General features: G+C 56.7%; 1 protein-coding gene across 8 annotated transcripts; it reads left to right on the top strand.

The window, feature by feature from the left end:
- Positions 1-273: 273 nt before the first annotated feature.
- CCDC120 (coiled-coil domain containing 120) lies at positions 274-15,094 on the top strand. 8 transcript variants are annotated; one of them, XM_081793339.1, is made up of 13 exons: positions 274-633; positions 4,508-4,590; positions 4,725-4,865; positions 8,120-8,219; positions 8,396-8,486; positions 8,632-8,765; positions 9,435-9,575; positions 9,960-10,254; positions 10,612-10,674; positions 10,955-11,129; positions 11,260-11,358; positions 12,543-13,457; positions 13,955-15,094. In XM_081793339.1, the coding sequence occupies exons 5-13, from the start codon at positions 8,438-8,440 to the stop codon at positions 14,067-14,069; spliced, it is 1,986 nt and encodes a 661-aa protein (XP_081649465.1). In that variant the 5' UTR covers positions 274-633; positions 4,508-4,590; positions 4,725-4,865; positions 8,120-8,219; positions 8,396-8,437; the 3' UTR covers positions 14,070-15,094. The 8 variants fall into 8 exon arrangements, with proteins under 8 accessions (XP_081649465.1, XP_081649468.1, XP_081649467.1 ...); XM_081793342.1 differs by having other exon boundaries at positions 4,725-4,888; XM_081793341.1 differs by lacking the exon at positions 4,508-4,590.
- Positions 15,095-15,099: the final 5 nt, after the last annotated feature.

Below are 15,099 nucleotides of genomic sequence, written 5' to 3'. Positions count from 1 at the left end.
TGAGGGATGATGGAGGGTGGTTTGGGGACACAGAAGTTTAGAAGAGTTTAGAAGTGTGTGGTGGTTGATAGAAGGCAATTTAGGGTCCTGCTTGGGGGTCCGTTCGGGGGTGACTTGGGTGAGGGGTTCCAGTCTGATCACCGAGGGGGCGTGGCCTCAGTAGAGGAGAGCTTCACCGCCCTCGAGAAAGCGTGTGCGCACGCGCTTCCAGCTGGTTCACTCCTGGCGCTCCCAGGGCAGGAAAATCGAAGACCCAAACTGGCGCCTGCGCACTTGGTCTCCGCCGCTGCTGTGGTCTTGCGCCCCGCCCCCGTCCCCCCACCTCCCCCCAGGCTCGCGCTCAGCGGCGGCGGTGTTGGTGCCGCCGGGAGCGGACGGACCCGAGGTGAAGGTGGGGGGCTAGGGTCCACCGCCCGCGGCCGAGTCCGCGCGCCTCTCCTACCCTCCCCGCGCCCCCCGTGTGGCCCCCACTGCTAACAGTCGCGCGGCCAAACGCGGCCCACGGGCAGGGCGCGGAAGGGGAGTAGACGCGAGGCCGGGGACGAGCGGGGGTGGGGGCGGCGAGGGAGGGGCGCACCCACCACCCCTCCTGGCCTACAGCGACCCGCCTACATCGCGGGACGGGGACCCTCGGTGAGTAACGCCCGCTTGAAGAGGAAGGGAGGAGACAGGGCGGGGTGAGGGCCCGGAAACGCCGGCAGGGGCTGTACCTGCGAGCGCACCCGCGACCTCTGACCCTGTGGTCTCACTCCCGACCCCTACCTGACCTGACTACATCTTTTCTTAACCTCAAGCTCTGGCCAGTCTTGGCCCCAGTACCTCCGCTCTGACCCCTGACCTAACCATGTTTAGGCCTGGCGTGATCCTCAATCCCTATTTTGTTCCCCTAAACCCAGTCCTGACCCCAAACCCCACCCAGTTCTTTTCTCAGGATCCTTGGCTTGACCCTGTTCCATCCCTGAAGCTCATCTTGCCTTGTCCTGATCATCCTGATTTCTGTCCTGATGCTTGACAGGTCAGTTCCCTAAACTCTTGTCCCTGAACCCCTTCCATTCATGTCCTGCCCCCCCTCACCGCAGTCTAATTCAGGTCTGTCCAGATTCCTGACCTCTGATTTCTAAACTTTCTCCCCATCTGTACTATCCTGGTCCCCTCCTGACTCCCCGTCTCCATCCTGGCCCACCCCCTTTAGACCATACCCCTGTTAACTGCCCTGTCCCTGCCCCCAGCCCTATGCTGTTGTCTCCTGTCTTCTCTTGTCCCATCACTGTCCTCATGCCTATACTTCTTCTGTTCCAGTCTTTTCCTGCTCCTTACCTCCATCCTGAACCTGCCCTTTTTCCCTCTCCCCTACCTTGACTGGTGTTTTGGCCTGTCCTTCATCATGTCTTCTGATTATTCTATACTGACCCTGCCTTGCTCTTCTCTTTTGTTCCTTGCTGCCCCCTACTTTTTCTCTTACCCTTCTCCTGAACCTCACTCCATCCCATCCCCTGGCCAGTGTCTTGGCTCTTTCTCTGTCCTGCCTCCCGACCTCCATCCTACAATGACTCTGATTCTGTCTTGTCTCCTCCACCCCTTCCTGCCCTCTCCCTTTCTGTCCCAACCCCAGACCCCTGTTCTACCCCTTACCTTGCCCCTCCACCCTGTTCAGGCTCTCTTTTCCTAACACCCGCTTTCCATCTCCTCTGAGCCTAAAAGAACTGGGGTCCCATTATACCCTGCCCCTGAACTTGGAGGTTCTGCTGTTCCCATGATCTCAAGTTCATCCCAAATGCTTCTCTCAGCATGAGCAAGAGCAAGCAGCCTTGTGGGCCCTGTGTGGCTAGGAGGGTTTTCATATGTGATGTCCCTCACCCCCACCCAGTGATCTCACACAGAGCTTGCATTTGTCTCCCTGCCCCGGGAGAGCATGGAACTGTTCCTATGCCCCCCACCCTCCCCGAGTGTGAAAGAACACCCTAAATTATTCAGTGACTCTGGGAGTCTGTGTGGTCTGGATCATGTTTCCAGCCTTGCTAGGTTGGGGGCTGTCCCATGTCCAGGTGGGGCGGGTGGCAAGCAAACATAGACGGGTGGGGGACTCAGGAGTGTGTGTGAATCTTCTGTGTCATGTTACCCCATCTCCTAGTCTCAATCCTGGGTGTGCATGATCTGGAAAAAGTCCATTCCAGGCCAGAGGCTTCAGGGCTTCGTGGGGAGGGTGTTGGGAGTGGGGGTGGGGGGTTTATCCCCCTTCTCTTGGCTGTATGCAATACAAATTTTGGTGCTAAATCCATCCCACCTCTGTGGGGCGTGTGTGTGTGTGTGTGTGTGTGTGTGTGTGTGTGTGTAGGGGGTGGTCACTGGGTGTTAGAATCAGGCCTATCCAATAGTGACAATAACAATCACAAGAACAATACGAGGTTCTCTCTCTGAATCTCCTTGATTCTGAGGACAGGCAGGGAGAATGTGGAGAGTGAGAAGATAACGTGTTAATTCAGTTATGTTTTGTTTCCTCCATTTGTCATAGAATAGTGAGATTTTGAATAGTGAGATGCTAGACCCATCTCATTCATCTAAAACGTTTATCCAAACCTATTAATAACAACACAAGCATCCTTCATTGTCCCAGTGTCTGTTTGGCACCTGACTTCTGAGAGGGAGAGCTTGGGTAGTTCAGACAGTAAAAGATACCAGGTTATATGGAGGTTTTTTGGTTTTGCATTTTACACAGTGAGCGGGGAGGTGAGGGACAATGGCCCCAACTAAAAAAATATATTCAAATCGATTCATTTCCCTGAGCTCCAGTGGCAAGAGTTGGGATAGTAAGAATACCGTGTTGTGTGAATATATTTGGTTCCTGCATCTTGCCTCGTAAGGAAAGCTCAAAGAGTAGTGGGTGCCAGCTCTATCTCAAAAGTGCATCCAGATCCATTCAGCTCGTGTATATGGATAGTGAGTGTTCAGAGAATTGATCTGAAGATGTTTGGTTCCTGCATTTTTGATGTTGAGTAGGGAGAAGTCAGATAATGAGGGAAAACAACTCTGTTTCAAATATGCCTGGATTGATAGGGAGGGTTCCATGTCTGGGTAGCAGGTAGGGAGGGTTTGGAGGCTGAGGGATACGAGCTCTGTCTCACCAGTGCATCTGAATACATTTAGTTCTTGATTTTGGATAGTGAGAATTTGGACACGTTTATTTGACGAACAACAGCTCTGCTTCAAATTTATCAGGTATAGCACAGGGATACCAGCTTGGTCTCAAAAAAATATGCACAAACACACAGACACACACACACATTTGATTGCTGAGTTTGGATTGAGAGGAATAGTTGTAATTATGACAGGGCACCTGAGTGACTTAGTCGATTAGGCATCAGACGTTGGCTCAGGTCATGATCTCATGGTTCTTGGGTTCGAGTCCCCTGTTGGGCTCTGTGCTGACAGCTCCGAGCCTGGAGCCTGCTTCAGATTCTGTGTCTCTCTCTGCCCCTTTCCTGCGCGCGCTCTCTCTCTCTCTCTCTCAAGAATAAATAAACATTGAAAAAAATTTAATTGTGACAGCCAACACACATCAAACACTTACCAAAGGCCAGTTACTGTCCTAAGCAAGTTTTAAGTGTATTAATTCAAGTCATGCTCACAACAATCCTGTGAAGTCCATACTGTTGTTATGATCCCCATTTTACACATGAGGACATTGAGGCACAGAGAGGATAAGTGACTTGTCCAAGCGGTCACATAGACATAAGTGGCAGAGCAGGGTTGAATCCCAGAGTTACCACTTGCTACCCCTACATGAGGCCACATGAGGTTCAGGCCCTGGTTGGGGTAGGGCCTAGAGGTTGGCCATCTTCCAGGCTGTTAGAAGTCGTGGACCAGGGCACAATGTGTGCAGGTGATTCTGTCCCGCCTGTCTGCCTGGCCCAAGAGGCCCAGTTACCTGCTTTCCCCTCCTTACTCCTGCACCAGGCCACCTCTGCATGAGTTTATTCTTGTTGTTATCAACGGTCATTAATGACGTGATGTGAGTTTCCTTGTACTTTGAAATGCCTTCCAAAGTGACTCTGGCTTTGTTGGCTATGTAACCATTGTTTACCCATTTTACAGATGAGGAAACCTAAGCCTTGCTATTCATTCTACATTGCCAGCTAGATACCCTTGTCCCTCTCAGCTCTGGTTTTAGAACTGTCCTTCTTCCCAACATTCTTGGTGTCCGCCAAGATGCAGGAGAGGCCACAGCTGAGGGGACACTCCCCGTCAACACCCAGCCACCTACCTTATGGCTGCTGCCTCCACCAGCCCTAAGCAGTGAAGCAGGGAGAAAAGGGGGTGGATGAAAGGGGCCTTTGTGTCCCTTGCCGGAAATCTCACCCCCAGGAAGAAAGGTGGGCAGGGTGGCGGGAGGCCTCAATAGCATGTATGTGGGGCAGGGCGTTGTTGCTGATACAGAGCTCCCCTCCAGGCTTGGCCCACCTGCCAAGTGGGGAGGGAGGTTTCCTCACTCTGCTCTTTCACATCACAGCATGGGCTGCTGCAGGGGCCCGGGTTGGGCTTGGGCCCTGAGGTCACAGAGCAGATGGTCCCAAATGGAGCACAGGATGTGTGGTATGTGCCGGGGCAGGCCAGAGCCCTCAATTTCCTTGACTCCTAGCCAGAAATGCCCACGGGGGAGGAGTGGGGGAGAGCCAGCCTGGATGTGAAGAAGCATGAGCCCCCTCCCCACTCCTCCTCCCTTGCAGGAGTAGCCTCTGTCTGCCTCCAACCCAGGACCCGGCCCCCTGAGTTCTGAGTCCACCCGCTCTTACGCCTCTGTGATCAGAATCAGACCTCTTCACCTGTCCAAGCCCCAGCTTCCTCATCGGCAAGCTGGCTATGAAGAGGTGGGTCTGCGTCATCCTCCCAAGTTCGTAGTGACCAGGATGGGTGAAAACGTGTGTCTTGTCAGTTTGCTGGGATGATTTCTTCCGGAGGTGCAGAGGGTGGTCGGGTCTTGAGACCCGGTCTTTCCTGGGAAAAGTTGACCTCCTCTGTCCCCAGCTTGGGAAACTTACCCCAGTGAGGGTGGCGGTTGTCCCAAGACCTTATCCCACCGCAGCCTTGCCCTGGGAGGAAAGGGTAGGGGCCTCAGGAATGTGGTGCTCGGTGCCAAGAGACACACGCCAGATTTACATACACCTGAGGCCTCCTGTGTGCTTAACAACACCCCAGAACTCCGTCCCCCAGCTCCAAGGTCATAAATACCCTTGGGTGGTCAGGGTCTGACGTGGGAACCTGGGTAGCACCAGGGGCAGCCCCACTCCCACTACCCTTAGCCCTTCTTTCTTGGTTCTCTGCTAGGTGACTGGGGAGAACAGGGCTGTCTGGGCTCTTTTCTTGGCCGCACTGAACGCCTTGAAGGGCCCTAGCCCTGACACTGCCCCTAAGGGTGTCCTGAGCCCTGGTGAGGGCAGGCAAGGGTTAAGAGGTATGGGCTGGCCCAGTCCCTGGCCAGGTAGGCTGGGCTATTGCCTAGTGGGAGGCGGCCTAGGCATCTGCCACTGGCTCACTGCTCACTGCCACTACCAGCTGGAACAGGGCCTGGTTGAGACAACTATTTTGTCGAGGTACTTGAGGCCACCCCACAGCACCTCTCTGGCGTTGGTGAGCACCTGGGAACAGGGGGCCCAGGGGCAGGGTAGGGGAAGAGGGTCTAGGGTGTACTGAGGCCCCCTGTGGGAGAAAACCAAGTCTGTGCAAGAGGTACAGCGAAGAAGGAGGGCCCAAGTGGAAGAGCAAAGCCCAAAATGCCCAATTTCCTTTGCTGGCAAGAAGCCTATTCCTTGCCGGAAATGCACAAGGGGAAGGGTTGGGGGAGAAGAGAAGCCAGAGTCCCCCCTTCTCCACTGTCCTCCCTACTTCCTCTCCCCCTTTCCCCCGCCCTGGGAAGGAGCATCTGCCCTCCTGCAACCTGGGGCCTGGCCCCCCCCAGCAAAGCTCAGACTGGGCTGTTGAGAAACTACTTCCTGGCACCTGCCTGCCCCGTCTGTTCACCCAGAGTGGGGACAGGGGGGCCTCCAGGGAAGTGTGGGGAACAGTTCCAGACACTGGGAGTTTGTGCTCTGATTGGGACAAGATATGGAAATGGGGGTCCCACTGAGGGTGTTGGGGTGCCACCCAGGTGAGGTGTCTTGGTTGTAAACAGTCATTAAGGCCAGGAATTTCTTTCTCGGCTGTGGTGTCAGAAGGGCAGACCTGAAAAACCTGCTGGGCCCGCCTCTGGGTGTGTATGGGGGGGGTACCTTCTGCAGCTCTCCTGCTGTAGCCCTTCCTGGGACGGGACTTAGGAGCTGGTGTGGGGGGGGGGTGTGGGGGACGTTAGGGAAGGGGACTGCTGGAATCCCCTTTTTCACCATCTCCAGGTGGGGCTAGGGGAGTTCCGGACCCCTAGGCAAATGTGCAGAGGGGAGGCAAGTGGAGGCAGAGGTTTGGGAGCCAGATGTGGGGGTGTGGGGCGTTGACCCTGTGTCTCCCTACCCAGTGACCCTGTGACTCAGGCCTGAGCTATGTCCCCAAGGTCAGGCTTACAGGGTGGAGTTGGGGTTCCTGTCTGGACCCCGTTGATCTAGGATGCAGTGAGCTCTCAGGGAAAGAAGGCTTAAGGAAGCCCAGTGTGGGATGTGGGGGAAGGATTAGGGGAGCCCTGGGAGAGTTCCTCAAACTCAAATGGGGGTTGGAGAAGAAGGAGCCGCAGGAGCTTAGGGACAGAGGAAGCTGAGCTGGGACCTCAAGGAAACCCCGCCGTGCTGGGCAATGTCGGACCTTGGAGGCCAGGCATTTGAGTACCTCTCTGCAAAGTACGCATTGCTGCCTGGGTGTGCAAAAAGCTTGAGAGACTGATCCCTGTCCCTGAGGCTGAAGACAGAGGACCACTGTTTTGTGGAGGGCATACAGACTCTATGGGGCCGGTAGGAGGACTGCCAAGAAACTAGCGGCACCATATTAGCCAGTCGACCACATCCCCCAACGTACAGATGGAGAAGGAGCTTGAACCCACACCTCCTTGGTTGCCTGGGTCTTCTCCCCAGCTGGCCACCATGTCATGAAAAGGTGGGGATTAGGTGGGTATGGGATGTCTGTGGCCTCATGAGGCCCTCCCAGTTGCCTGCCGCTGAGGTCAGGCCAGGTGGTGGGAGGTGATGTCACCCGGCTACCCAGCTGGGGACCAAGCAGGATGTGGGAGGGAAGGAGCAAACTCCAGAGGAGGGGATGAGGGCAGGGCTGGCAGCCAGCCAAGGCAGGTTCTGTGGTCAGCCAGGGTGTCTGGGGGCAGAGAAGGAAGCAGGAGGCAGGAGGCTTGTTATCTGCAGCTATGGACTTTTCTGATCACAGTCCCGGCAGGGCGTCTTCTCTGTGCTGGGTACAGGACAGGTTGGGGTGGGGAGAGGGGCTGGAGGGGTCCTGGGGCTAAGGAAACACTCCCCCGCTGCATCAAGGCCACAAGATGGAGTTGGGACAAATAGAGACCCACAGATCTGGGCTAGATCCCTAGCTTGGCTACTTTGGCATTCTTTCATTTATGCAACAGACATTCATTGAGTACTTGCTACATGCTCAGAAGTGTTCTGAGTGCCAGAGATACCAAAAAAAAAAAACCAGGACAGATATGTTTCTTGTCTTCGCAGATATGTAAAGGAGGCTCAGTCTCTTACTGGACAGCAGTTATGAGGGGACATAATGTAGGGATCCATCTCTGGAAGTGACATTTAAGCCCTAGAATGTGAGAGCCAGGGGCCAGAGAGGCAAGACATGAAAAGAGCACTCCAGACAGCCATAGCCTGAGCAAAGGCCCTGAGGCTCACTGGACTGGGAGCTTATGACGAATTAGTGGAGTTAGAAGAGCTCCAGTGAGGGAGAGTCGGGCCAGAGGGGTGGGCCTAGGCTGCTACATCCTTAACCATGGATGTTATTTCACCCCTCTGTGACTTACTGTCTTCATCTCTAAAATGGGAGCAATAATCACAGAACTGCCATCACAGGGTGGTTGTAAAGATTAAATGTGGCATGGAAGGTAACTGTTCCAGGCACCCAGGTGCTCAATAAGTGCCCACTGTTGTTATAGTTGGCTGAATCTGTACCCTTAACTCTCCCTTCCCAGGCAAGACTCCTGACTGTGGCCCATGGACCTCTGAGGAGGCGTCATAAGTCCGCCCAGCTCCCCGCTTGCTGTGCTCCCACTCAATGGGAAGGGAACCAAGGTACCAGGGCCAAGTGGGTCCGGACACTGACACAGATTTCTGAGAGGGCAGGTCAATCAGGCGGGTGGGGTCAGGGTCCCCCTTCTTCCCAGCTGGGGTGTGGGAAGTTGGGTAGGGGCAGGGGCTGGGGGAACACAGAATACGCTTCCTTAATGGCCCCTGTGCGTTACTGCTAGGCCTTTTCCAGCCATCAGCCACGGCCTCTCGACAGCACCAGGATGGAAGTCAAAGGTCAGCTGATCAGCTCTCCCACCTTCAATGCCTCAGGTAGCTGGCTGGTTCCCCTTTTCTGCCTCTTCCCCTGCTCTGAGTCACCACCTGCCTACTTGGAAAGGGTTGGTCCCTGGCCCCACAGCTGTGCCAGGGTGCCCTGGCTGATCTTTGCTCTGAACTTTGCTCTTTCTGTGTCCAGCTGCCCTGTTTGGAGAGGCTGTCCCCCAGATGAAGTCAGAGCGTCTGCGGGGGCTGCTCGACCGGCAGCGGGCCCTACAGGAGGCCCTGAGCCTGAAACTTCAGGAGCTCCGCAAAGTGTGTCTCCAGGAGGCGGTGAGAGCCTGGCCCTAAGAGTGCCTGGTGGGTGGGGTGGCCGTGAGGAGACGGGGCCACTAGGTAGGTGCTGAGCCACCTGTCTGAGCTGTAGATGCCCTGTCACCTTGTAGCTTCTCAAAGCTCAACTTAGACATCTTCAAATCTGTAAAATATGGCAGTGCAGGCCTGCAGTTCCCTATCAGCAGTTTGAAATCCAAAATGCCTCAAAAATAATGGCTATTTCCAAAATCTGGCAGTAAAACCCGACCTGAACTGACAAGGGGTGAGTTATAGTTTTGATTTATTCCTCTTGGTGTGAATGTCTACGCGGTTTGCCAGAAATGATCGTGTGGTTCAGAGCATGCAGCCCCAGGCCCTGAGGGGGGTGTTACATATCATGCAGTATGTAGACTGTGTCACGTTTACAAAAAATAAGAAATTCTGGATTCCAAAGCAGGTCCCCCTACCTCCCATGCCCACTGCCCCAGGGATTTGGGCCACCAAGGGGCTGAGAGCACACAGCACACCTGTCTGGTGGAGAATTGGGAAGAGGGAGAGAAGTAATAGGCATGGCGTGCTCAGCATCACTGCTCTCTTAGTAGGACACCTGTAGCTTCAGGAGTCGTTATTGCTTTGCCCCATTCCCCCAGCTAACCCTTGGTAGTCTCTGACCTCTGCCCCCACCAGGAGCTGACTGGCCAGCTGCCCCCCGAGTGCCCGCTGGAGCCTGGTGAACGGCCCCAGTTGGTCCGCCGGCGGCCCCCTGCGGCCCGAGCCTACCCTCCGCCGCACCCCAACCCAGCACACCACTCCTTGTGCCCTGCTGAGGTGAACAGATGGGCTTGGAGAGCAAGATGGGGGTGGGACGGGTGCAGAGGAAGAGGAGCCTAGAGGAAGCCAGGCAGGGCTGGGGTTGCGTCCAGGGGAGGGAGAGGCTGAGGTGAGGAGGGAATGACTTGAGGGAGGTGGGTTCTGGCTCTGAGGGAGGATGCTGGTTCTCGTCCGTGATAAGCCTCTCACCCTCAGGAAAATGAGTATGTCTAGTCTCTTAATCGAGACAGGCCCTGCCTGCAGAAGAAATGAGCTCCACCCTAGAATAGCACCGCCCCCCTCCCCCACCTCAAGTGGAGACAGGCTGTGCCCGCAGTGGTCCCTGTGCTCGGCCATTTCCAACATTTGGTCCTGTCCCACCCTCTTGGGTGGGTCCCACAGGAGCTGGCTCTTGAGGCGCTGGAGCGTGAGGTGTCTGTGCAGCAGCAGATTGCGGCCGCCGCCCGCCGCCTGGCCTTGGCCCCTGAGCTGAGCATCGAGCAGCGCCGGCGCCGGCGCCAGGTCCAGGCAGATGCGCTGCGGAGGCTGCATGAGCTGGAGGAACAGCTTGGGGACCTCCGGGCCCGCCTTGGCCTCCCGGTGCTCCCACCACCGCAGCCCCTACCCCTGTCCACAGGGGCAGTTATCACGGCCCAAGGAGTCTGCCTGGGCACACGCCTTGCTCAGCTCAGCCAAGGTGAGCCGGGCCCCATTGCCCCCGGCCCCCACGGTGAAAGCAGAGCATGGCATCGGCTGAGGGACACGGTAGGGGTGGGGTGGGTAAATAGTGAAAAGTGGGAGCGAGGTGGATCTTAAGGGACCTGACTTGTAAGAGGAGTTGTGATGAACTGGCTCCACAGCATGGGTGGGGCCGCTGGGAACTAGACCACATGGCACCAGGAGAACGAGGAGCCGAGCCTCAGGTGGTCTTGGACTCAGGTGAAGGTGGGTTATTGGGAAGGAACAGGGCAGGGAGGAGACCATCCAGTGGTGTAAGGGGATGGCACCCAGGCCTTGTATTGATAGGCCTGGGTCTCCCCCTTCTCACCTATAGAGGACGTAGTTCTGCACTCCGAGAGCAGCTCCCTGTCAGAGTCTGGAGCCAGCCATGATAATGGTGAGGACCTCTGTCCCCCCACAGACCCATCCATCCTTTGATGCTCAGCCCCTCCCCTCCCTCTTCAACCCCAGCTCAGCCATGCCCCATCCTCGTGTGGGACCCCTGTCTTTCTTGCGTCACCTTGCCCAGCTCATCAGCCCCAGTTCCAGCCCCATGTATTAGCCCCTGCCCAGCCCGCTGCCACTGCCTGTCTCCCTGGCTCCTGCCCTTTGCTTTGCCTGCAACCCATCTGGCCCCCTCTCATTGACTTCTCCCCCACTTTCTGCCTTCCTCTCAGAGGAGCCCCGCAGCTGCTTCCCTCTGGCTGAGCGCCCCTCGCCGCCCAAAGCCTGGGACCAACTGCGGACAGTGTCAGGGGGCAGCCCTGAGCGGCGAACCCCATGGAAACCACCGCCGTCAGATCTTTATGGGGATTTGAAGAGCCGGCGGAACTCTGTGGCCAGCCCCACCAGGTGAGGGTGAGCCCCATCCTTCCCCCAGGAACCAGGAGCAGGATCCTGAGCCTGGGGCTGGCAGGAGGGCCTACTGGTAGGTATGGTCTCTAACCTGGCCCCTGACCTGGGCCTGCCCATCTCTGTCTAGCCCCACACGCTCGCTGCCCAGGAGTGCCTCCAGTTTTGAGGGGCGAAGTGTGCCTGCCACCCCTGTCCTCACCCGGGGCGCTGGCCCCCAGCTCTGCAAGTAAGGGGACTGTGAGGGTGGGTTCATGGACTAGAGGAAGGAACTGTTAGTTCTAACTGGGAGAGAATTATCAAAGGGCATGGGATGTGAGAGGCTGGGCTTTGAAAGGTGTATTTTGGTTAAGTCATTTCTCTTTGAATCTTTGCTCCTCATCTGCGAAGTGGGCATAATAATACCTGCCTCTGAAAGACACTGTAGGCACAGTAAGTTCTGGTTAACATGTACTGAGCATCTACCATCTGCTGGGAATCCATGCTTTCCAATAGGTGCTATTGCTGATCCCGTTTTACAGATGAGAAAACTGAGGCACAGAAAGGTTAAGTGACTTGTTAGTAAACCGAAGACCTGGTGTTTGAACCCAGGCAAGTCTGACTCTAGAGTCTGTGCTTTTTTTTTTTTTTAATGTTTTTATTTATTTTTGAGACAGAGACAGAGCATGAGCAGGGAAGGGGCAGAGAGAGAGGGAGACACAGAATCGGAAGCAGGCTTCAGGCTCTGAGACATCAGCACAGAGCCCGATGCAGGGCTCGAACTCACAGACTGTGAGATCATGACCTGAGCCGAAGTCGGATGCTTAACCGACTGAGCCACCCAGGCGCCCCGAGTCTGTGCTTTTAAACACTGTACCCTTGTGCTTCTTAAATACTTGCCAAGTGCCTGCTTCTCCAAGGCTGTGAACAAAACAAAGTCCGGGTCCTTATGGCACTTGCATCCTGTGACCGGTGGCTGTTGGGATGATAGTTTCGGGTGGTTCATACACATGGGGGGGACAGAGTTCAGGAAGTTGAATTCCGGACCCAAGGATCAGGACCCCATCGTGGAGGCGGTGGGGGGCTACGAGACACGCGGTAGTAGGGCTGAGGGTCACGTCTGTTGGGAAGAGCCCTCTGCTGGCCTTCCTCTGCTAGCACTTCCTCTCCAGCACTCCCCTGCCCCTGCCACAGGCATCTCCCTTGGCGTTGGCACTGATATCCCCCCATACGTCTTCAGTCCCTCCACCCCCCAGCGTCAGACAGAACCTCTGCTGTCTTTTACACGCCACTACCTAACACCTTTATACACACAGTTCCTAATCCTGTGTCCCTTTGGTGCAAGTTGAAGGCTCAGGAAGGATTGAGGTACGGTGGGCACTTGGCCTGATATTTCTGACCCTACTCTTGTCACCCCCACCTCTGCGTTCCCAGACCCGAAGGCCTCCATTCTCGCCAGTGGTCCGGCAGCCAGGACTCCCAAATGGGCTTCCCCCGGGCGGACCCGGCCTCCGACCGTGCCTCCCTCTTTGCAGCCCGCACCCGCCGCAGCAACAGCTCTGAAGCCCTGCTTGTGGACCGGGTGGCTGGCGGGGGAGCTGGCTCCCCGCCGGCGCCTCTGGCTCCCCCTGCCGCTGGCCCCCCGGTCTGCAAGAGCAGTGAGGTGCTATACGAGCGCCCCCAACCAACCCCTGCCTTCTCCTCCCGCACATCCGGCCCCCCAGACCCTCCCCGGGCTGCCCGGCCTAGCTCAGCTGCCCCTGCCTCCCGAGGGGCCCCCCGGCTCCCACCTGTGTGTGGGGACTTCCTCTTGGACTATTCCCTGGACCGGGGCCTGCCCCGCAGTGGTGGTGGGGCAGGCTGGGGGGAGCTGCTGCCTGCGGCTGAGGTCCCAGGACCCCTCTCCCGCCGGGATGGGCTCCTCACCATGCTTCCAGGTCCACCACCTGTATATGCAGCTGACGGCAGCAGCCCCCTCCTCCGCAGCAAGGATCCCCACACCCGTGCTACCCGCACCAAGCCCTGTGGCCTGCCCCTGGAGGCCACCGAGGGTCCAGAGGTGCATCCCAACCCTCTGCTGTGGATGCCCCCGCCCACCCGTATCCCCCCGGCTGGTGAGCGCAGTGGTCATAAGAACCTTGCCCTGGAGGGGCTGCGGGACTGGTACATCCGCAACTCGGGATTGGCCGCCGGGCCCCAGCGCCGGCCTGTTCCCCCCCACATGGGCCCGCAACACCCACCTTTCCTCCATGCCCGCTGCTATGAGGTGGGCCAGGCGCTGTATGGGGCCCCCAGCCAGGCGCCGCTCCCGCACTCGAGGAGTTTCACGGCACCCCCTGTCTCCGGCAGGTATGGGGGGTGCTTTTACTGATGGGTAGGGGTCTCTGGAGGCAGATGGCAAAGGTGTCCAGGCTGGGGAGCAGCCAGTCATGGTAGCTAATGACTCAGACCACGAGAGAACTAGCTGCGGCCTCGGCACAGGGTCATCAGGCCCTGCCTAACCTGCATGAGTCCGCGGGGGCTTGGTGGAGAGGGGTGTCTTGGGCCCTGGCAGCAGCAATTTTCCACCAAGCCATAGAAGAATTGTAATATTGGAACAAAACAGTGCATGTCAGCTGAAATGAGCCTTGAAAGCAGGGTGCTGGGAGGAAGGGCCTCCCGGGCCCCTCGTTTTTCTCTTCTTCCTTTTTGCTGTGCTCCCCACGCTTGCAAGCCCAGACGTGCTCTCCTGTGTCTGCCTCCGCCTCTTTAACGAGCTTCTTTTCCTCTCTTTCTGTGTCTTGTTTGTCTTTTCCTCTCTCCTCTGTCTTGCCACCCTGTCTGGATTCCTGCTACCCCTTCTAAAGATACTACGCGGATTTCCTGTATGCTCCGGAGCTGAGCGCTCGTTTAAGTGACCTGACGCTAGAGGGGGAGCAGTCCTCCAGTTCTGACCCCCAGACCCCGGGGACACTGGTCTGACCCCTTCTGATACGCTCCTTGTTGGCCTGGGCACGGCTTTAGTCTGGGGAGCACACAGCTGACCTCGCTGAACCCTGGGGTGTGGTTGCTCTCAGTCCTGGGGGGGTGCCGAACCTGATCTTCCAAGGCCCCTGGCACCTTGTGGACCCACGAAGGTGTCTGACACCCTGTTTCCCCTCTCACACTGTGCTGGGGACTGGGGCCCTCAGCCAGCTTAAAAGAGGGAGGATGGTGTAATGGGGACTCTGAGCCCCTTCTTCCATTTCTGTTTACAGTTGTGATTTAGATATTCGCTGTCTTCCCCCAACGCTAGACGTTTTATAAAAGGGAAACTGTGATCTCGTCCTGGTTGGGCTCATTCCTGTCCCCATGCCCAGCCTGTTCCATTCAGGAACCCCCTCCACAAAACGGATCATATAGGGTCTCATGGCCCTGTTTGGGGCAGCCAGGAGACTCGTGTGAACAGAACCCCCTGCCACCCCCCACCAGGGCAGTTATTGGGGAGGTGGGCTCTCTGCCTGCAATTGGAAAGACTGAAGTCTGGATAGGGGGCTTGGGTTCATTTTCCTACCCCCAGGGGTGCCAGAAGGAGCCCCAGTCCCTGTCTGCCTGTCTGTGCCCGCTGCCTCTGCCCACAGGACTAGATGGCCCAGCGTTTGGTGGCAGCCTCTGCCCTATCTGTCCCCAGTCAGGAAGCCCTGCAGGAGGGGCCAGAGGGCAGAGCCATCGGGTGTGTTGTGTCCTGGGATGCTGCGGTGGTGGAATCTGGCATCTGGTGGATGCCAGTAAAATCCTCAGGTGACATCTGGCCACAGGCTACGTCACGTCTTCCTTGGCTTTCGTTCCATCCACCACTTTTTAAATCTATACAAGCTGTGTTTTCTATGATACCTATCTGTGACTTTCTGGAGCTGGGGGTCCCCCTACCTCCTTTACCTGGTGTTAAACTTTTCTTTTTCTACCAATGGACCTGGGCCCAAGACACTACCCACACTGGAAGGGGATTTCTATAATAAATGTGTAAACTGAA

This window comes from Panthera onca, chromosome X, assembly GCF_046562875.1.
Source record: "Panthera onca isolate mPanOnc1 chromosome X, mPanOnc1 haplotype 2, whole genome shotgun sequence".
Classification (NCBI taxonomy): Eukaryota; Metazoa; Chordata; class Mammalia; order Carnivora; family Felidae; genus Panthera; species Panthera onca.
This window is presented reverse-complemented; position numbering and strand designations above follow the sequence as displayed.

Bases quoted from the DNA above. Each gene is read 5' to 3' on its own strand.
- CCDC120 (XM_081793344.1), top strand. From the start codon at position 8,438: ATGGAAGTCAAAGGTCAGCTGATCAGCTCTCCCACCTTCAATGCCTCA. The intron at 8,766-9,434 runs GTGAGAGCCTGG...TGCCCCCACCAG, and splicing joins AAGTGTGTCTCCAGGAGGCG to GAGCTGACTGGCCAGCTGCC. The intron at 13,458-13,954 runs GTATGGGGGGTG...CCCCTTCTAAAG, and splicing joins GCACCCCCTGTCTCCGGCAG to ATACTACGCGGATTTCCTGT.